At 40.3% G+C, this 23,252-nt stretch overlaps 1 protein-coding gene across 1 annotated transcript in view; it reads left to right on the plus strand.

The window, feature by feature from the left end:
- AOX4 (aldehyde oxidase 4) overlaps window positions 1-23,252 on the plus strand; it is a 76,486-nt gene that overhangs the window by 4,634 nt on the left and 48,600 nt on the right. Inside the window, 9 exon segments of the mRNA NM_001318174.1 lie at window positions 1,602-1,698; window positions 4,383-4,491; window positions 8,087-8,213; window positions 10,665-10,723; window positions 14,649-14,732; window positions 15,326-15,406; window positions 17,976-18,120; window positions 18,377-18,469; window positions 21,272-21,423. Coding sequence (NP_001305103.1) covers window positions 1,602-1,698; window positions 4,383-4,491; window positions 8,087-8,213; window positions 10,665-10,723; window positions 14,649-14,732; window positions 15,326-15,406; window positions 17,976-18,120; window positions 18,377-18,469; window positions 21,272-21,423 — 947 coding nt within the window.

Here is a 23,252-nt window from a genome sequence, read left to right on the forward strand (position 1 = left end):
TGCCACTACACTCCAGCCTGGGCAACAGAGTGGGACTCCATCTCAAAAACAAAAACAAAAACAAAACAAAACAAAACAAACAAACAAATTTCTGATGTATGGGTTGTCTTTGACCTAAGTAGAGTTGCCAGAGTCAGCATGTAAACATACAGTACACCCAGTTAGATTTGAATTTGAATGCAGGGGAAATGCTTATCCTTAAATATTATTCATTGTTTATCTGAAATTAAAATGTCATTGAGCATCCTATACATTGTCTAGCAAGCTTACCTAGGATGAGTCAACAGAAGATAGAAGTAACTGAGTCATGCACTTCTATTGAGGGTGGAGGGAGGGGGCATCAAACTAGCTGTTTTGGGTCCAGGGGAGAACACAGCTTCACAAAGCTGTTTGAAGGTCTGATCAAGGGAGAAGTGACCTCCATCTTTGAGCCAGATAGCACCGGGGTTCTTTGATTGGAAATTTCGGGACACCAAAAGGAGAAATAAAGAATTTCTTTGCGTTCCACACCCTATTCAGTAGGCCCTTTCACTGAGGTATGACCCACATTACTTTTAACCTCCTAACTGCAGGTAAAAAGCAGGACTTGCCAGAGCAGTCCAGAGCCCAGAGGTGACATCGCTGGCTCAAGTTGGGGACAAAAGAACAGAGGACAGGGATGTGCAGCCCTTGCAGAAAATTTCTCAACTCCTTGCCGCAGCTACCAGGAGTATCCTGACCCTGTATTATCTCTTCATGGGCAGCCATTTCCAAGATGAATATTAATCTTAACCTCTACCCAAGCCAATGATAACCTCCACCCATAAAATGCTTTTTAAACTTCACCCAGAGAAGGTTTCAAGCGAATTCCAGTATATGTTTATAGAACCTAAAGCAGGGGATTTACATATAGTATTTGTTCTCCCTTTGTATGCAAACACCTTACAGGAAAAAAGATACATAGTGATTGTTGACATAACTGGTTCAGGAGCCATGGTTATTAAATTAATAATGTCTAGTCCCATAAAAATATAATAGCATTACATTGCAGTACTAGGAAAAGTTAAGCCTCACAGGGGAAATTTTTCTAAGTTCTGCACACAAACCACATCCCACCACCTCTACAGCAATAATGTTACATGGGTTCAGAATCCATTGTCCACAACTCAGAATTCAGCAGGTTTTTTCACAACTCATTTGGATGCAAACCTCAACCTAACTGGCATGAGGCTCTATGTAGTTTTCCCGTATCCTACTTAATGTGACTGTGCACATGTTTCACTGAGGAGACATCAATATGTTTGATTACAAGGTGCCGCCCTAGACCAGCTGGGAGTGCTATATTATTACCTTTCTAAAATCTGAACGATTTTAAATTCAGAAATGCATCTGGACCTGAGGTTTTCAGACAAGGCAGAGGAGGCCTGCAAGGATTTCTTCATACCTTTCATCAGTGAGCTCATTCATAAGGAAAAACTGAACAATCTCTCTAAGCAAGAAACTGTGGCCAACTTGGTACAAGACTCAAGAAAACATGTTGCTTGTTATAAGTATGCAAGGAGGAAAATGTAGAAATCAAAGCAGTCTGGGCCCCCCCTTTTCCTTGACTCCCTTCCTTTGAGTTCGTCTTACAGGCACTAAATATTCCTGTGGAGGAGGAGGCTGCGGTGCCTGTACAGTAATGGTGTCAAGATACAACTCCACGACCAAGGCGATCCAGTATCCTTTGGGTTGGCATCGGCCCCTGCCTGCTCTGGGCATGCCTGGGAAGGGTGTGGAACTGCCACTTTTCTTGTCAATGTGCCTTGCGCCCCTCCTCTCTCCAGGTGGCTAATGCACTTATGCTGCCTCTAGGCCTGCTCTCCCTATAACTTCCCAAACTCCAGATCTTTCCACAGACGTTCTTCCCATCAGAATGTATCTACCTTGTGTGCCTGTCTATCAGGCTCTGCTCTTTATTGCTGTAAAAACATTTAATTTGCTTCTGAGTAGGGAGATTTCAGGGTAAGATTAGGCAAGAATATCTTAACACAAAGAAATTACCAGGAACATCTTGATCCTGTATTCTCTCTTCATGGTCAGCAGTTTCCAAGATGAAGATTAAATCTTAACCTCAACCCAAGCCAGTTGTAGTCCTGGTGGAAGATTCAGGTATGCAACATTTACTAAGAAGAGTTGCTTGCCTGGAAAGGCTGAATGAGACCTTAAATCATGCTGCATGATTGAGTCAGCATCTCCTTGACCTAAAAATGTAGTTTTGCTCACTGATTGAATGTGGTGATGAAGGAGTTGTCTAGCATGAGTCCCAAGTTTTTGCCTTAGGTGCCTAGATGGTGCCATTCACAAATTAGGGAATTTGGAAGAGGAGGAGCAGGGAGGGGAAAGCGGTAAGTTTAGCTGTAGAGTAATTATGGGACACCTACAAGGGATTGTCCAACAGGCACCAAGATAGACAGGGCTGTTACTTAGAGAAGAGATCTCATCTGGAGCTATGACTTATTGGAAGTTATTTATAACTTCAATATGTATTGAATGCTTATGGTGTACCAGGCACTGTTCAAAGAAGCTCACATATGTTATCATATTTAGACCTCAAAACAACTTTGAGACGGGTGTTATGATCACTCACACTAAAAAAAAAAAAAAAAAAAGAGGAAACTAAGACAAAGAGAGTTAAATAACTTGCTCAAGGTTTCACAGGCCAGGTAATGGCAAAGACAGGTTTTCAGCCCAGGCCACCTGGAAGGTAACAGGAACTGTGGGAGAGCATATAAGAGTAGGATACTATAGAACAACAAAAAGAAAAATGGGCAAAGAAAGAAGGCCTCACAAAGGAGACCAACAAGAAGTAGCCAGAGTTGAAGGAGGAACATTAAGAGGAGAAAGCTCCAAAAAGACAGAGATGGTCACTAGTATGAAACACTAGGAGTGGTCCCGGGACATTGGATTGCTCCCAGAGCAATGACAACTGAATGGTGGAGCTGGAAGGGAAGGTACAGTTGGTATAGATGTGACTGGAAGGCAAGGAAGCTGTAGACAGCTCTTGAAGAAATGACCAAGAAAGGAAAGAAATTTGGGCCAATGTTGGAGGGCACACAGGTTTTGGATTTTTTTTTAGCATAGAAAACATTTGAATTTATTTCTAAAGGCGGGGAATTTGGGGAAATGAGAAGCCTAGACAGGAAGAGAGTAGGAGGACCATTGATGATGGGGCAAATCTATGTGGCGCCAAGAGTAGATGGGATCCAGAGATCGGGGGAAAGGGAAGAGGAAGGGTTCTGTACACTCTGGGCCTTGTGGAGGTGAGACTGATTGCAGATATGAGTGGCCACAGGCTAGGGGTGGAGGGAGCTCATGCCTCTATTCCCTGCATGAGGTATAAGGGCAAGACTGAGGAGAGCAATGAGCATGGGAAGAGTCATTGAGAGAAAAGGCAGAGGGAGGCGAGATCAAAAGGAAACAGATCTTAACAGGGAGGGAAGCAGAGGACATGAAAAACAAAGATGTATCTGTTGCATGAGGTACCTGGGGCCCACCCTCGTTCTGTGCACTAAGCACTCTTCCAGGGTCCCTAGCTAGTTGGCTGGGTGGCTTCCAAACAGCTTTGTTGATTGGAAGGGCTGGGGAAACCACGATCAACACTCTATCTTTTCTTCAGAAGAGTAGCATTCATGCTCCCAGCCTGGGTAGGGAAAGAAAGGAAACATTCCCTGGGAAAGGGGCAATTTCCCATACCTGAAAAGAGGCTGGGACTTAGCCTGAGTGGGAATGAAGACGCTAAATTTAACTAATGAAGCCTGGACTCCATTCCTAAGCAGGGAGATGGGAATCTGGTACTAGCCAATCTGCCATGCCATTAACACAGGCGCCAGGATGGGAGAGATGGTCAAGGCAAGGCACAAAACAGTGACTTTCATACTTGGCCATTCCTCAGTTGGAATCATCTGAAGAGCTTTAAACAGTGATTAATTGATCCCTCACCAGAAGTTCTGTTTAATTGGACTAGGGTACAATCAGAATATCTACAGTTTTTAGAGCTTTCCATGGTTAAGAACAACAGGGCTAAGCTACCCCACTGTGGTTTACTAAGTCAGTAGATTATTTTTATGGTGAATAAAAGGCTTCCTTTCCCTGGAATGAGAAAAAAAAATGGAGAATGAGGGTGTCTTGAAGGTCCTACACAAGGTCTTCATTATTCTTTTCTTCCATTTCTTTCTGCCATTCTGCACCAGTCACACCTAAGTTTTTTCTTGGGCACATCCACAAATTTATGGTTTTCTATCTAGCCTGCTCTTATTCTCAGGGAAATACAGTCTCCTGACTCTCCTGGACTGAAATAACTCCCGAGCTGTTACCCACTCCCCATGATTCCAATGTGTTCTCTTTACCTAATCCCATCACAGCCATTATCCAGCAACGGTGTGCCTGGTACCCATCTGTTCTCTGTATGGGGCTGCAGTCACCACCGTGGAAGGTGTGGGAAGCATCAAAACCAGGATTCACCCTGTGCAGGTAAGAGCAGAATGCAGTCTGGACCAGCTGATGGCATCCCACGTAGTCTAATGTACTCCATTTAGGTCACCACCTTTGAACTCCCTTATGCTTTTAAATTCTCATTTTGTAAGATTCAGTGCTCCATAGCTACAGATCTTTTCAGAGATCTTGTCAAGATCCTTTCATTGATTTTAATATATCTTAAACCCAAGACTTTCTCAGCCCTATCCTTGCCCTAAAGTGAAAAAAGAACAATCCAGTTTGACAAGAGAAGAAAATGAGACAACAAATCAGAAGTTTATGGAAAAAAACTAGTTGTCCACTCCATTTCAAAATTACTAAATTCTGATAGAGAAGCCAGTTATGTGTACAAATACTCCCCAAGTGCTCTCCAGATGTCTGACAAGTAAACATACAATATGTTACAATGAAACACAACTAAAATAACGAAGCGTTTACTAAAACTTCGAAAACTTTTAAAAGAAATGGTAATGCAATTGCTATATACTAGAATAGGAACTTCTGCAAAGGTTGAGTTTTAAAGGCAATGTATAGAAAAATTAATTATAAACAGCCATATTTTCCCATGAGATTCCTTCTCTTGGAAGACTGTGGTTAGAACACAAAGCTCTCCTTTCAAGAGCTTTCTACGATGACAATGTCTTACCTTTGATGGGCACTTGTTAACAGTAGAAGGTATTTTTAAAATTAGAATTCTTTTTTAAAAAATTATTATGGATACATAAAAGTTGTACATGTTTATGGGGTATATGTGATATTTTCATACAAGCATGTACAATATGTAATGATCAAATCAGAGTAAATGGTGTCCATCACCTCAAACATTTATCATGTATTTGTGTTAGGAACATTCTAATCATACTCTCTTTGTTCTTTTGAAATACACAATAAAATATTGTTAACTGTAGTCACCCTATTGTGCTACCAAACACTAGACCTTATTCCTTCTATCTAACTGTACTTTGGACTCCTTCTTTATATCCCCCTCTCCACTACCCTTCCCAGCTTCTGGTAACCATCGTTTTACTCTTTATCTCCATGAGTCCATTTTTTTTTTTAGCTCCCACATATGAGCAAAAGCATGTGATATTTATCTTTCTGTGCCTGGCTTATTTCACTTAACAAAACATCCTCCTGTTCCATCCACGTTTTTGCAAATGACAGGATCTCATTACTTTTTACAGCTGAATGATATTCCATTGTGTATATGTACAGCATTTTCTTTTTCCAGTGTTAAAAGAAAACTTCAGACAAATTAAATTTACCAGAGTTTAACTGAACAAGGAAAAAAAATGATTCGCAAATTGGGCAGCCTCCAGAGTCACAGCAGATTTAGAGAGACTCTAGGGATGCCTTGTGGTCAGAGCAAATTTATAGACAAAAAAAGGAAAGTGATGTGCAGCAATGGAAGTGAGCTACAGAAACAGCTGGATTCAGCTGGGTTGGTTACAGGTTGGCTTTTTGAACACAGTTTGAACAGTCAGCAGTGTATGAGTGGTTGAAGCGTGGCTGAGATTGGCTGGGACTCAGCTACTGTTGCAGTAGCATACTTCTAAGTTAAGTTTTCAGTCTTGTCTATTGCTAAGTTAGGTTACTGTTCCTCCACAAGAACTCAAATATGGAAGTATGGACATTTCTCAGGCCATATTTAGTTCAATTTAACACCATTTATGTGTTGGTGGACACTTATTAATAGATTGATTCCATACCTTAGCTATTGTAAATAGTGCTGCAGTGATATCTCTTTGATATACTGATTTCCTTTCTTTTGGGTATATCCCTAGCAGTGGGATAGCTGGATCATATGGTAGCTCTATTTTTAGTTGTTTGAGGAACCTCCAAACAGTTCTCCGCACTGGTTGTACTGAGATTCCCACCAACAGTGTATGAGCGTTCTCCTTTCTTAACAGAAGGTATTAATTAAGTCATTTTACTCTCTAAATCCTGTTTTCTTTATCTGTGAACTAGAAAGTGTAATTTAGAGGAACAAGTAAAATATTCTGAAGCCATGTTCATGTGAGTTTTGGTCCTTACTGTAACTAATTAATTGTGTGACCTTGGGTGATTTTCTTGACTTTTCTTCATCTTCAAAATTAGGGTAATAATGGTATCTACTTTAGAGGATGGTTATGAGAATAAATGAATAGTCATAATAATAGGTGTCTTTCAGCCATAAACTTAATGACTTTCTTTCTCGTTAAGATCTTATCCCACACTTGACTCATCCCCTTAACAGTCATATAAGCACTTTATGCTGTACTAGTCAGATTTCTTTCTCTCAAATCTCGATAGTATAGATGATAGATTTGTTAAGTAGTACCCTGCAGCAAGCTTGTACTGGCTCATAAAAACCAGTAATAAATTTTGCTCGTACTGGCTCGTGAAAACCAATGATAAATTTTCAGGAATTTTGCAAGCCAGTCTTGGAACACAACCATTATTAACAATTAAACTATATAAACTTACAATTAAATAATTTATAAAATAATATCAGCCATAGTGGAAATATTTGTACTACAAAAATTGACAGAAAATACAAATCAGGACTTCTTTTTCCTTCAGAAGAGCCAGCTGTTAAATATTCCCCAGCATATTTACAGCACGTTAACATGCCACATCTGAATCTTGTCAAGATTCTTGTCAAGAAACTTGCCATCTAGCAATAAGTCCAACACAGCCATACTTTCCTCTCACATTTGAACAATGGCTGTCCTTTCCTTTGAGCCACAGGTGAAGTCTTTGGCTTTCATTTTAGGAGCCATGCTGTTTGGAAAATGTGTATTTGAAAACATTTGAATCACACTCAAGCCGGCCAGCTGAGCACGCTGAGAGGCATAAGACTGACACAGAGGGACCCCCAGAGCCGTGGCTCACATCTGTATCTTCGTGGCATAGGGTCTCTGTATAGAGTAGACAAAGTACATTGCCATTTCTCACTCTCCTTTTTCGTTGTTTTGTATGTTCTGTCATTATATTTGAGTGTATAAAGTTATGTGTGCATAAATTATGTGACTAGCATGCTGCTAAATAGCACTTCACCATTCTCAAAGCATTCATATTGATTGTGGTATTTAATTAATAACAACTTCTATCATATAGATGGAGAAAGGTATAAAAATGACTTGCCAGAGACTACATTAAATGATTTGTACACCTTCATTCATTTATTCCTATAACCATCCTGTAAAGTAGATACCATTATTATCCTAATTTTAAAAATGAAGAAAAGTCAAGTAAATCACTCAAGGTCACACAATGAATGAGTTGAAGTAAGGACTAAAACTCACATGAACATGGCTTCAGAGCGTTTTACTTCTTCCCCTAAATTATACTTCCTACTTCACAGATAAAGAAACGAGGATCCAAAGAGTAAAGTGACTTAATTAATACCTGCCACTAGGCTGTTCTTGAGGACAAAAATAATATGCATATGGTTCCAAGAAATAAAAGTATTTTTCTTCCAGGATACACCTTTCATCTTTTACCCCGAAGTTGTTTCTGGAAAGCTAAATATATAAGCTCCACTGCTTATTGTTGTTCAAGGTAGAGAAGCAAGAGGTCTAAAGCATGAATGATGTACATTGTCTCCCAGGAAAGACTTGCCAAGTGTCATGGCACGCAGTGTGGATTCTGCAGCCCAGGGATGGTGATGTCCATCTACACACTGCTGAGGAATCACCCGGAGCCAGCCCCTGAGCAGATCACCAAAGCTCTGGGAGGTGAGCGTTCTTGAACCTCTGCAGGCAGAGCCCAGGTTAGAAAGTGCCCAAGTAACTAAAGAAAGGTGTCCCAGGCCATGGAGAGAAGTTGCAGCACAGCTTTGGGGTTCCAGGCACCTGGCCAACAGGTAGGCCTCTGTAGGAACTGTCTTGACGCGAGTCTTTTCTACTTTGCCTTAGCAACAGTGATGCCAGAAATTGGGGTGATACTGGTTTCCTCACAAAACTTTTTCCTCTAGTAAAGCCCTTTGTAACTCCACAAAGGCATTGAAATGGGCTGTTTCTAATACTTTTAACACAATATTTTCCAAATATGGAAATTTGGATAGTGTGGAAGAATAGAATGTTACTGTTTTTCTGTTTGTTTGTTTGTTTGTTTGAGACAGAGTTTTGCTCTTGTTGCCCAGGCTGAAGTGCAATGGTGCAATGCTAGAGTCATAAATGTTAGGTTCACTGATAATCTTCATGTTCATATTTTAAGAAAAACAATAATGTAAAATAAAGTTCAAAGACCTGTAATTAGTATAAGCACATAACTTCTCAAATGATTAACTGGTTCAAATCATTGTTTCATTTAATCTTGTCTTTTCAAGACTAAGGGAATAGAAGAGAATTTTTGAATTTTTTTTTCTCAGAATCAGAAGAATTCCTGTAATGTGTGTAATTAGCTTTCCTTTAGTGGGCCTTTAGTAGGGCTTATAGACTGGACACTGACTATGTGGCTAAAAACTAAAACTAAACAAAGCACCCTAGTGCTGGCTCACACCAGCCTTTAATGTTTGCTTACAGTTTATCAGCAAGAAGGTATTCACTGCCTCTTAAATACTTCTAGTTCATGTCATGTAGTTATCTTCTAGGCATTGTAGCTCCATCCTTCTACTCTAATGAAGAATTCTAAGTTCACGGCCTTCTGTATTTTTTCTTCTTAGCAAAATGAAGAAACAGATTATGGTGTCTGCAGGCATTCTTGTATATGCAGTTTCTTCCTAAATTATTCTCATTATAATGAAAAGAAAGGAGTATACCTGTTACTCAGGTTTCATATGACTCACTGCATCAGGTTCTACAACACTTTACTTATAGATGTTTAAACATGCCCAGTCCTCACATTGTTTCTAAAATGTTTAATCTGTAATTGAACGTAATTTTATATTTACTTTTTGGTATAAAAATAATATACTCATATTACTCAAAATGTCCAAAAAATTAAAAAACAAGGAAAAACTCACTCCTAATTCTGCCACCAAGACACAACCACTGTCAAATACATCTGTGTTTTCAGTCTTTTTTATATATTGGTTTTGTTGCTTATTTTAAACACTTGTGACCATTATATATACATTTTTAAATTATATGTACAATTTAATAGTATAAGTATTTTCCAATGTTATTAAAACTTCTTCATTTATATCATTCTTACTGGCTGCAAAATATGAAGACTTTTTTTTTAAAGACAGTGATTTCCCTCACCCTTTCCACCATATGTTGGAATTGTTGACCGGTTAAAACAATACCAGGTACTTACTGAACACCAACTGTGCTGTTCTAGAGAGGTTCAAAGACATCCAAGTCAACTTTACCTTCTTTAGGAGCTTAAGATTCATTGACAGAGACATACACACATAAATGACCCTACTCCTCAAGCATAGGGGATGCTAGGTCTACAGAAAGATCCAGACAGTAAATGGTACAGCTCTGGCCTGGGGTTTAGAGCAGACCCCATGGAGAAGGGGAATGGACGTCTTGAAGAATGTTTCCAGTCCCTCTTCCCCTAAGAAAGGACTTGAGCTGGGCGCAGTGGCTCACACCTATAATCCCAACACTTTGGGGTGCTGAGGCGGGTGGATCACCTGAGGTCAGGCGTTCGAGACCATCCTGGCTAACATGGTGAAACCTCGTTTCTACTAAAAATACAAAAAATTAGCCAGACGTGGTAGCACACGCCTGTAATCTCAGCTACCCGGGAGGCTGAGGCAGGAGAATCACTTGAACCCAGGAGGCAGAGGTTGCAGTGAGCCAAGATTGCGCCATTGCACTCCAGCTTGGGCAACAAGAGTGAAAAGAAAAAAGAAAGAAAGCACTTGACGGAGAAGAGACTCCATGAGAAAGGCTTGACTAAGTGCCACACATGAGATGTTATGAGAGTGGCAAGTATACGAGTTATAGGGTGGTAAGTATGTGATGTTATAGGGTGGCAGGTATGCCACTGCGCTGGAAATAAGACAAGAAGGAAAAAAAGCTTTGTGGTATTTAAGAAAGAAAATGTAATCACAAGGTCTATTTTTGAAGAATATCTCCAGGGGAAACATTTGTTCCAAAGAACCAACTGGCTGGGTTTAGGGAATAAAAAAGAATCTAATTACTAGCATAGTTATTTCTCTGAAAATATTAAGGACAGATATGCAATATATTCCTCTGTTATTCATTGAAACGTGATTCCTTCTTAATCAGGTAATTTGTGCCACTGCACTGGATACCGACCAATTGTAGAAAGTGGAAAAACTTTCTGTGTGGTAAGTTTTTAAAAAATTTCATTCTATTGCCTTAATATATTAATGAACCTTTGTATAAAATAATCTATTTCATTCAATAATTTCTGAAATAGCCCAACATTGAACTTTCTAATCACTGAAATTGCTTAAATGCCCATTGTTGGTATTTTCTTTAATCAACTCTTAGCATCTATCTTGTTTATAGCCCCAAATTTGGCGCTTTCCTAAGAAGTATAGTATATTGCCCATGACTTCAAGAAATGAATACTCGATTGAAGAAAATGAAACAGAAACAATAAAAGTGTAATTTCAAAGCAAGATTTTAAAAGTTCAATGTATCCTATATATTATATACATAAATTTCAAAGGAACCTGGATTAAATAGAATTAATGAATGAGAAGAAGAGAGATAGAGTCAACTTTACCTTCTTTAGGAGCCTAAGATTCATTGAGGGAGACATACACACAGGAACCTGGATTAAATAGAATTAATGAAATAGAATTAATGAATGAGAAGAAGAGAGATAGAGGGGACTTATTGGAGAATTTGAGCTAGGTCCTAAAGGAAGTAATAGAAATGAATGGCTGACGAAAGGTCCGTAGAAAATTCCAACTAATAAAATGTATGAAAGTAGGAAAAAGAAAGCTAACCAAGGTTCCGATAAGAAATTGATGCAACTGTCCGGGCACGGTGGCTCACACCTATAATTCTAGCATGTTGGGAGGCCAAGGTGGGTGGATTACCTGAGGTCAGGAGTTCAAGACCAGCCTGGCCAACATGTTTAAACCCCTTCTCTACTAAAAGCACAATTAGCTGGGTGTGGTGGCGCATGCCTGTAATCCCAGTTACTCGGGAGGCTGAGGCAGGAGAATTGCTTGAACCCTGAGGGCAGAGGTTGCAGTGAGCTGAGATCGTGCCACTTCACTCCAGCCTGGGCAAAGGAGTATAACTCTGTCAGAAAGAGAAAGAAAGAGAGAGAGAGAGAGAGAGAGAGAGAGAGAGAGAGAGAGAGAGGAAGGGAAAGAGAAAGAGAGAAAGAGAGAGAAAGATGCAACGGAAGCATTGGAGAGAAAGAAGATACTGCTTGAAGCTAAGAACTTTAGCCTTGGCTGGGCGTGGTGGCTCCTGCCTGTAATCTCAGCACTTTGGGAGGCTGAGGCAAGCGGATGACTTTACATCAGTTCGAGACCAGCCTGGCCAACATGGTGAAATCCCGCCTCCACCAAAAAATACAAAAATTAGCTGGGTGTGGTGGTGCCCACCTGTAGTCCCAGCTACTCAGGAGACTGAGGTGGGAGAATCTCTTGAACCTAGGAAGTGGAGGTTGCAGTGAGCCAAGATGGCACGACTGCACTCCAGCCTGGACGACAGAGTGAGACCCATCTCAAAAAAAAAAAAAACAGGAAAATAAATGTAGCCTTAAAGCTGATAAACAACATGTAGTCACTGTCTGTTTGCAAACCAGGAGTAACACAATGACAACAGTATTTCAGGAGGAGAATTCTTGGCACCCGCCAACAGGAAGGATAAGCCTAGGGAGATGTGCTGGGAAGTGAGGGCATGGACTAGTGCAGTACCCCACGCATGAGGAGTGACAACCCAGACCAGTGTGGCATATGTAGGGACAGAAAGATAACTTCCCAGAAAGGAATTGCCAAGAATCATAACCACCAGACAGTGAAGAGTGCAGCGAGAAAGGAATCCAAGTCACCTGCAAAGTTCAGAGATTGAGGAACAAAATAGGACAAAAGAAGGTGGGAAAAAAAAAAAAATTCATGTAAAAGGAGACAGAGTCATACTTTCTTTCTTTCTTTCTTTTTTTTTTTTTTTTTTTTTTTTTTTTTTTTTTTTTTGAGACTGGGTCTCTCTCTCTGTTTCCCAGGCTGATCCTGAACTCATGGGCTCAAGCCATCCACCCACCTCAACATTGCAAAGTGCTGAGATTACAGGCATGAGCCACTGCACTTAACCAAGACATACTTTTGAGAAGGTTTCAGTTAGGAAAATTAATTTGATATAATTTTTGTTAAACAAAAACAATTCTAGGTGCACCAGGCCATTCCAAGTACTATGAAGTCTTTGAAAAAAAAAATGTACTTTTTATGCCAGCAAAGAATTATTTCAAGAAATTTTACAAACTACAGGCTAGTTTATTTTAAATCCTGGGCAAGATACTATTTATTTTAAAACATATGAATAGCCAATATTTCACCATTTTGACCTACAAAAAATAGCAACTTCTTCATATGATTTGCACAGCATTGTCACAAAATCCAAATCCCTTCTTAACTTTGTAGAAAATTACCTTTCAGGCTGGGCACGGTGGCTTACGCCTGTAATCCCAGCACTTTGGGAGGCTGAGGTGGGTGAATCACTTGAGGCCAGGAATTTGAGACCAGCCTGGTCAACATGGTAAAACCCCGTCTCTACCAAAAAATGCAAAAATTAGCCAGCCATGGTGAGGCACACCTCTAGTCCCAGCTACTCAGGAGGCTGAGACAGGAGAATCACTTTAACCCAGGAGACAGAAGTTACAGTGAGCCAAGATCGTGCCACTGCACTCCAGCCTGGCGCGACAGAGCGAGACTCTATCTAAAAAAAACAAAAAGAAAGAAAAAGAAAATTATTTTTCAACTAAAGATGTCAGCTGCTGCTTTTGCAGCAGTTCTTATGTGTCACACACTGTGTCAAACTTTTCTCATATTTAAATCTAACAAACCTGATTAGGATGGGTCTTACTATCCTAATTTAACAAGCTCAACCCAGCTTGTATGTGTTAAAGCAGGAGCTAGAACCCAGGTCTCCCTGATGCCATGTAAGAAGCACGGTGTCTCCAAATCATCACAGATCATTAGACAACTTGTTTGCACATTGAACAGGGCAAACAAGAATAATTAGTCTGGCTGGGCGCGGTGGCTCACACCTGTAATCCCATCACTTTGAGAGGCCAAGGCTGGCAGATCACTGAGCCTGCGAGTTTGAGACCAGCCTGGCCAAGATGGTTTAATCCTGTCTCTACAAAAAATACAAAAATTAGCCAGGCATGGTGGTGCGCACCTGTAATCCCAGCTGCTCCGGAGGCTGAGGTGGGAGGATTGCTTGAGCCCATGAGGTCGAAGCTGCAGTGAGCTGAGATCATGCCACTGCACTCCAGCCTGGGCAACAGACTCAGACCTTGTCTCAATAAATAAATAAACAATCTGATAGTTGTAACTGGCAAATGAATTCAGGCTGAAAATACTACTATGGGTCTGCATGACTGTCTTGAAAATTAAGGTTAAATGGTTTGGGACTTGAATCATCCAAATAATTCAGAATGACTCTAATACCCAAATGACCTCAGGTTTTCAGTTATTTATAAGTGTGGATAGAAAGTCTTAAAGGCAGTTTTTCTTCCTGGGACTCTATTAAAGATACATGCTTTATCACCAGTAAGATAAAGAAGAGCAATCTCTTTGGGTTTTGGGGGTAGATTGGTTTTGGGAGGTTTTTTTTTAGAGATGGGGCCTTGCTATGTCACCCAGGGTGGAGTACAGTGGCTATTGACTGGCGTGATCATAGCTCACCAGAGCCTCAAACTCCCACGCTCAAGTAATCCTCCTGTCTCAGCCTCCTGGGTTGCTGGAATTATAGGCACACGCCACTGCACTCAGCGTTCGGGTTTTTCAGTTACCATATTACAGCTCTATTCCATATATCTCACTTCTAGTAGGAAGCCTTAGCTGGCTGACCCCACCCACCCACCTCGAACCCCTTTTGTCTTCCCCTGAGACTTGAGTGACACCATTTACAAGACTCTATCATGAACTTGGTGGCACATTCCCTATAATTTTTTCTAATTGTTAAGTGACAGTATAGCTTGTTACTTTCTCCATCAGGTACTCAAGTAGGTGTTCAAAGAATCAACCAATGAATTTTATTTAAACTGCTTTACCTCCTAAGGAATCAACTGTTTGTGAACTGAAAGGATCAGGAAAATGTTGCATGGATCAAGAAGATGGGTCTTTGGTGAATAGATGGGAAAAAGTAAGTATCTGGTTTTTCCACCTCCCTTGGGATTGACTGAGAAATACCCACATAAATCCAAATTCATTCAAGGTTTCTATTCTTTTCAGTGAATAAAGTACAAACTAAGTGAATACAAGGCATAAATATCTTAAAGAGCTCCCGAAATTGGCCAACCCATGACTCCCGTAAGACTAGTCACCACAGAAGGCTGTTTTCCTTCAGTACAACTTTTTGTGGCTTCATCTGAGTTTGCCAGTCACTTCCCCACACACACCCCAAATCAACAAGCACTAAGGGTCTAAGCAATGGTGCACTTTCATGCTTGTGGCAGATGAAATCCACCAATATCTGAGACCCAGCACAGGAGTTTAAAACCTTTGCCAATTCCTGGCACCAGAGGAGGAAAATCAGAATCCAGTTAATCTTCAGGGGAAACCAACCCACGGTCCTCTGAGGGTGAAAAAATTTCATTCAGGAACGACCTATGGTTCTGGCTCCTCCATTTTGTGTTGGGGGTGTCAGAGGTAGAGGCCCTCACTCTGAAGTCTCACAGTTCCTGTACCTCTCAGTAACTCTAAAGTTCCATTTGTATTTTGTTTTGTTTTGTTGAGATGTGCACCAAACTGTACGATGAAGACGAATTCCAGCCCTTGGATCCATCCCAGGAGCCTATCTTCCCTCCTGAACTCATAGTAAGATACTTTACTTTTGTTGTCTCATAACATGGTGTTGTATATGCCTTTTTGTATTACACTATAGAATTACCCAGTTTTAGACATTGAAATTTGGAAGTGTGTCCAACGCGACAATGGAGCAATAACCTATTTTTAGAAACTTGTTCAGTTCTCCTATAAATAATTTAAAGCTGGCTGCTTAGAAGAATGGCGCTGCCAGGACCTCAGAGATGCTTTGGTTCAACCCCCTCTGCTGAAGATCCTGAGGTTAAAGGGTAGGTGACTTTCTCAAGGTCACACAGTGACACTGTAAGATATCTTACAGGCACTTTGGAAGGTTGGTGAAGTAAAAATCAAATGATACTTAGAATAATGGCATCACACTATTCATACAATTAACCTCTGTGGTTTCCACTCAGTGGAAAGAGAGGGAGAGAAAATAATGTAAGTACTGTGGTATGCCCACCATTCCATTCCATGACTATGCCTTGGAGAGAGTATGAGATGAGAGATGGGATTCTACTAGCTTCTCAGGTTTCAATCCCCATATACCATGCATAGTGTGAGAACTTGGACACCCCAGGTGTAAGTCTGGTATTTTTAAATTATAGATACAGATATAGATGTATACATATGTATATATGAGGGGTCTTCAACAAGTTCATGAAAAATTCATATTATGAAAAAACTGTACATGGATTTCAACATTTTTTTCACCAAAGTAAACTCCTACTAACTTGTTATAACACAGCTGGATAGGATCTAGTCTGAGGCACTAAAAAGAATATCATATCTGTTTAAAAAGAGCCCAAGTAACATGAATTCTGCTAAAATTGAAGCAAGACCAAACATCAAATTTAGGGTGAAGCTTAGGTGGAAAATGGTGAAGTCATCAATGCTTTACAAAAAGTTTATGAGGACAATACCCTCATATAAATCAACAGATTACAAATGGGTAACTTGTTTTAAGAAAGGACGAGATGATGTTGAAGCTGTAGCAGCACACTACCCACATCAATTTTCAAAAAAAAAATTCATCTTGTCCATGCCCTAATTGAAGAGGACTGGTAATTAATAGCACAAACAATAGCCAGCACCATAGACATCTCACATGGCCAACACCATAGATAGCCCAGTTTACACAATCCAGAAAAATTAAAGTTGAGCAAACTTTCCACTCAATGGGTACCAAAACCATTAAGCCCAGATCAGCTGCAGACAAGAGCAGAACTTTCAATGGAAATTTTAAACCAGTGGGATCAAGATCCTGAAGCAGTTCCTCAAAGAATTGTAACAGGAAATGAAATGTGGCTTTACCAGTATGATCCCAAAGACAAAACCTGATCAAAGCAATGGCTATCAAGAGGTGTAAGTGGCCCAGTCAAAGCACAAGGGGACCAGTCAAGAGCAAAGGTCCTGGCAACAGTTTTTTGGAATGCACAAGGCATTTTGTTTGTTGACTTTCTGGAGGGCCAAAGAATGCTAACATCTGCTTATTAGGAGGGTGTTTTGCATCCTCCTACAAGATTTTTGTCAAGCTTTAGCAGGAAAATGCCCAGGAAAGCTTCCCCGGAGAGCCCTTCTACACCACAGCAATGCTCCTGCTCATTCCTCTCATCAGACAAGGACATTGTGGGGAGAGTTTTGAAAGAAAGTCATTAGATATCCCTCTTACAGTGTTGATTTGGCTCCTTCTGATTTCTTTATGTTTCCTAATCTTTAAAAAAAAAATCTGTAAGAGGCACCCATTTTTCTTCAATTAATAATATAAACAGATTGCATTAGCATGATTATTTCCAAGAACCTCAGTTCTTGAGAGATGGACTAAATGGTTGGTATCATCACTTACAAAAGTGTCTTGTGATGGAGATTATGTTGAGAAATAAAGTTTATTATTTTTATTTTTTAATTCCATTTATCCACAAACTTTATGAAGTACCTTCATATCTAAATATGTATGTGTACATATGTATACACATATGTATATACTTATACATATATATATGTGTACATATGTATACTTGTATATATGTGTGTATACATGTATATAGGTATACACACACACAACACACACATATATATACATTCCATTTGCACTATTCCTGGTGAAAGATTAAAGGATTTTTTAAGGTTAATTTTGCCTATAAGCAGTTTTGTCCTACAAAAACAAAAACAAAAAAAAAAAAAAACAAAAAACACCTAATCCCCTTAATCCCCAAAGATGAGTCCACTCTGAGTCACTGTTAGAGTAGAACTAGAACCAGAAGCCTGTGATTTAACTCCTGACTAAGCCACTTTCACGGTACCATGCTGCTTCCTCTTTACATGCTCACTTCACAGACAGAGTTTATTCTATATCCAGTCATCAATAGACACCTGTCATGATGCTTATTCAGTGGTACCCACACAGATCTTATTAGTCTGGGTAATTTCAAACAGACCACCCTTTCCTGATCCCTAGAAGCTGGGATTCTTCAGAAAGCTAAAATGACCAGCAGCCTGCTTGGATGCCCAGAGCAGCAGATACACTCACAGCTTGTTGTTCAAGAGCCTTACTTGAAAACAAATTGGCTTTGCTTCTCTACAGAGAATGGCAGAAGATCCAAACAAGAGAAGGCTAACCTTCCAAGGGGAGAGAACCACATGGATCACCCCTGCAACCCTGAACGACCTTCTGGAGCTGAAAGCCAATTTCCCCAAAGCCCCGCTTGTCATGGGAAACACAGAATTGGGTAGGTGGTTGTTACCCATGTTCTTCAGTCTAGACTAAGTAGCCCAAATATTTGTGTTTCTTTTTAAACTGTTCATAAATGCAATTCATTTTTATTAATGATATTTATGGTCCTTTATAACGCTTTGGATCTTCTTTTGCAAATGAATCATTTAAGTCACAATTTGCCCTCTGGCTTATCAGTAAACGACCTCTATTGGCATCCATTGTCTTCCTTTTCAAGCATTTCTAATTACTTTAAATACTTTTCCCTTCAGGACCCAGGATTAAATTCAAAAATGAATTCCATCCAGTTTTTATATCTCCACTTGGGCTTCCAGAACTACATTTTGTGAACACCACAGATGATGGTAAGCACCTTCTTTTTCAAATAAGATGTAATCTTTGGTGTTGGTGGGCTGTTGGTAATGGATTACATGCATTGGGCAAATTTGAGCAATTCATAGAATATCTGACCTCATTTATTCAGTCAAAGCTATTTATTGAGCACCTACTCTGTGTCCTCTATGATCTTTTCCAAACTGACCCATTCAGCTGCATCACTGAGTACTATATGTCATAGGAGCCACAGTGGTGGGAAGACACCACATAGCTCGGCCAGGTGTGGAGGGGTTGAACAAATAGAAAATTGAAGACATTTGCTAGCCAGTAGCAAAGGTTCTTGCCACACATTACTCCCTCATTCACAAATTTGTCAAAGCTATTCCCACACCTACACACACTCACTTACACACTCACACACAAAAAGTCTGGGCCACAAGATTTGAAATATAACTGTGAACAACAGCCTTATTTATTTTTATACTCTTTTCACAGCTTACCAAGTGGTTTCATATCTCTTATGTCTTGATCCTCATGATAAACCTGGGACATGGACAAAGCAAGTAGCCTTGGTATTTCCATTATCCTACCAAAGATACAGAATCAAAGGGCTTAGGTAGCTTCCCCCAGCATCACACAGCTAACATATGGCCAAGTCAGGACTAAATCCTAGGTCCCCTCACTCCTTCCACACCATGCACTGAATAAGGCTGTCTGAAAAACATATCCCACCATCTGCTACCCACACTAAACCTTTAAATGGAGAACAGGCTATAGGAGCTAAAACTCCAATAAAATAGGACTCTCTCAATAAGAAAATGGAAATCAAGTGGATAATGTCTTGCTATCCCCTCTGACCTGCCAAGCTGCAGTCAGTCCGCTTGTTCATTTTTTTACCCATTAGAAAGTCTGTATTAACAGACTCATAGGAAGAGACAGAGCAAGGGGAGGCCAGCCAGGTATGGGAGAGGGTTGGGAGGATGGGGGGGGGGTGGTATTTAGTTATTTTTAGTTATTTTAAAAGTTGTTTTAAATAAATGTATTTAGTTAGTCATTTTAGGTTTCATTATTTTTAGAAGGACAGGGGAGGTGGAGCCTGTACAACTAGATCAGCGTTTCTCAACCTTTTCTTCATTGTCACCCCTGTAAGGAGCCATAGGCTTTGTTTCCCAAATCATCCCTCCCTGAAATTTTAATACCACAGGTAAACTGTGTATCTGTTTATGTACATGTCCTTAGGTTACAGGTAGCCAGGTCCATGCATATTTGTGTCTTTCCACAGAGTCAGGCTTTTGTTGGTGCTATTTCAATCATGAAAGCCACTAGCTACACGGAGTTCCCAAGGAGGCAGTTCTCCTTAGTACCTCCCGTTCACTCAGTAGTCAGAGCTGTGGGCACACAGGCTCAAGCCACTCCCCAAGACAGTCAATATTGCAAACCATACAAAATAATACTTAGTCTATATGTAGATGTTGTAAGTTAAACATTCCACAGTGAAGTAACATTTAGCATCAAGAGGAAAAAGATAGAAGAAAGGGCTAATGAACCAGTGCAGGGGAAGGGAAGAAAACAAAAGGAGTCATTCTCTGGGCTAGGCAGCCCGTTGGTCTTGCAGGAAAGAGTCTGAGGTGCCTTCAGGGCAGACGCTGAGTTTTTACAGTGAGTGACTGCAAGCTGATATCAGTTACAACTGCCATTTCAAGCTACTGAAAGCCAAATCTTTTATAGTCACAGAGTGTTCTGGCAAGAACGGATAGTGGAAGAGTGTGCTTGTTTGTGTCCTTATCTGGTTGGACGTAGTCTTTATTTTTTTATTTGTTCACTAAACAAAACATCTTATCCTTGTTGGCAAAGTGCTTTATGAAATACAAAATGGAGTCTTCTTCTAAGACGGAGTTAGTTATGTCAAGGGTGTTGAATGCAAATAGGTGCTTTATATATAAGAAGAGTGAGATTTTGGGCTGGGCACGGTGGCTTATGCCTATAATCCCAACATTTTGGGAGACTGAGATAGGTGGATTACTTGTGCGCATGAGTTTTAGACCAGACTGGGAAACATAGTGAGATCCCGTCTTTACAAAAAAATGTAAAAATTAGCCAAGCCTGGCTTGCATCTATACTCCCAGCTATGCCAGGAGGATTGCTTAAGCCTGGTAGTTGAAGGTTGCAGTGAATTGTGATCGTCCCACTGCACTCCAGCCTGGCAACAGTACTGCCCCCATTGAGAATACATGGAGTAGATGACATCACTACTCAAATCATACTCTGTAAGCATACCCACAAACAAAACTCTGACCCAAGGCACAGGAAGGTATCTATTATTGTCATCTTTTTCATAAGAGAGCAATAGGAAGAGATGGCTGGGGAAGACGGGCTGATGGGCCACACACGTTGTGCAGGTCAGCTCCCACTTAGGCTTGATGACCTTTAAAACATCTTGTAGGACCATGGAAGGAATTTTCATATTGGATCAATTCACTTAGGCTTGATGACCTTTAAAACATCTTGTAGGACCATGGCAGGAATTTTCATATTGGATCAATTTATTCAGGAAAACTAAATTGGAAATAAAGAAAGTAATAAATTTCAGATAACTGTGGTTGATATGTGCTAAAATGTATGGCATACATGACTGTATACATGACTGGGGAAAAGGATTTGGTACTAAATATTTGGGAATAAAGCAAGCTGCTAGAAATATCTTTAATTATCTTTGGGTCTTGTCATTCTAAGTAAATAGGAAAAGAGGAGATATATTTAAAAGACCATTTACATGCAACCCCTTCTGGTTACAGTTCCTTTAAGCTGACATCTCACTACCATGTTTTCAGGGGTGACAATCGGTGCGGGATACAGTCTAGCCCAGTTGAATGATACCTTACATTTTATCGTTTCGGAGCAACCGAAGGAGAAGACTAAGACCTATCGAGCTCTGCTGAAGCATCTGAGGACACTTGCAGGAGCCCAGATTAGGAATATGGCCGTATGTTCTGTTGTTCTATGAGATAAGTCACGGTTATAGACAGTCATACAGTTCTGTTCAGTTTAACAAACATTCCTCTGAAGAGGAATGTCAAGTCAATGTTGAACAAGTCTGTACAATATGAGTATGAGCATGCATATGCCCAAGATGAAGACATCACGTTGAGTGTGTATGTGTGTGTGCAAAGTGAGTAACACATGGTACAGCAAAATTATGGTGCTAGAGCCACAAGATTCTGGAGAAGCCACTTGACCTCTGTAAGCTGCTGTTTCTTCATTTGAAAAATTAAGGCCCAGTGTAAGGGGAGATGTCAGTCAAGGGGCACAGAATTTCAGTTAGACAGGAGAAATAAGCTTTAGTGATCTGTTGCCCAACATGATGATTATAATTAGTAATAATGTATATTTCAAAATTGCTACAAGAGTAGATTTTAAATATTCTCACCACAAAGAAATGATGAATAGGCCGGGCCCGGTGGCTCAAGCCTGTAATCCCAGCACTTTGGGAGGCCGAGGCGGGTGGATCACGAGGTCAGGAGATCGAGACTATCCTGGCTAACATGGTGAAACCCAGTCTCTACTAAAAATACAAAAAACTAGCCGGGCGTGGTGGCGGGCGCCTGTAGTCTCAGCTACTTGGGAGGCTGAGGCGGGAGAATGGCGTGAACCCGGGAGGCGGAGCTTGCAGTGAGCCGAGATCACACCACTGCACTCCAGCCTGGGAGACACAGTGAGACTCCGTCTCAAAAAAAAAAAAAAAAAAGAAATTATGAATACACGAGGTGATAGATACTTTAATTAGCTTGATCTAATCATTCCGCTATGTATACATAAATCATAACGGCACATTGCACCCCATAAATATATATAATTATTGTCAATCTAAAATTTTTAAATAAAAGTAAAAACTATAGACAAAAAACATCACACCAAAATTTAGGATAAAAAAAGTCATACCAAAAATTAAGATTCAACCAAACAGACCATCTCTAAGGTCCAAATAGACAATCTCTAAGGTCTCTATTTAACCAAATAGACTATCTCTAAGATTCAACCAAATAGACTATCTCTATGTCCAGCTCTAAAATTCCATGAAACATGTCTTACCCAAGGTGTAGTAAACACAAGCCTGCATTTCCAAAATACTCTTGTATGGCTGGTTCTCCTCTTAGGCCTTTGCACCAAGGTGAATTTCTAAACATGTGTATCCCACATGTCCATTCTTGGATATCCCCCAGTTGTTTAGCTTTATGGAGCTTTCTTATTACTTAAGACTTTAAAATGATTAGTTTGAATCATTCCTCATTTCACATATGACGGGCAGTTCAGCAGGATTTAATAGGGCCAGGAGACACTTCCTGTCTCCTGATTTCCTCTGGCCCTTCGGCTGATTCTCAAAACCCACTATGTGTTTTCACCTTCTGCATCTTCTGTCCCTTTTCTGAAGCACATTGCTCCTCTCAACATCAACTTGTCCCCTTAAGTCTTTCAAAGGCCCACTTTCGAGGCTGTGTATGAAGCAGACTTTACTGAGGCTTAGGGCAGCAAAGCAGCCTGTACTCCCCAGCAGCACCACAGGCATTTGAATGCGATGCTCCTGTTCTGGTTCTTTAGGTTTCCCCAGGCTCCAGTCTCTCTACCTACCGCATATTGGTGCACACTTTCTTCCCTTTAACTATACTCCTTCTTCTCCCTAACCTGCAGGCACTAGCCCCTAAATTCCCATAAGTAAACATACTTATCAAGGAAGGCTTCTGAACAAAGACAAATGCATACTAGAGTCAGTTCTCAAAGAAATGTTCCTCTTCATTGCACATGGAAGAGGAATAT

The sequence above is a fragment of the Macaca mulatta genome, chromosome 12 (genome assembly GCF_049350105.2).
Source record: "Macaca mulatta isolate MMU2019108-1 chromosome 12, T2T-MMU8v2.0, whole genome shotgun sequence".
Taxonomy (NCBI): domain Eukaryota; kingdom Metazoa; phylum Chordata; class Mammalia; order Primates; family Cercopithecidae; genus Macaca; species Macaca mulatta.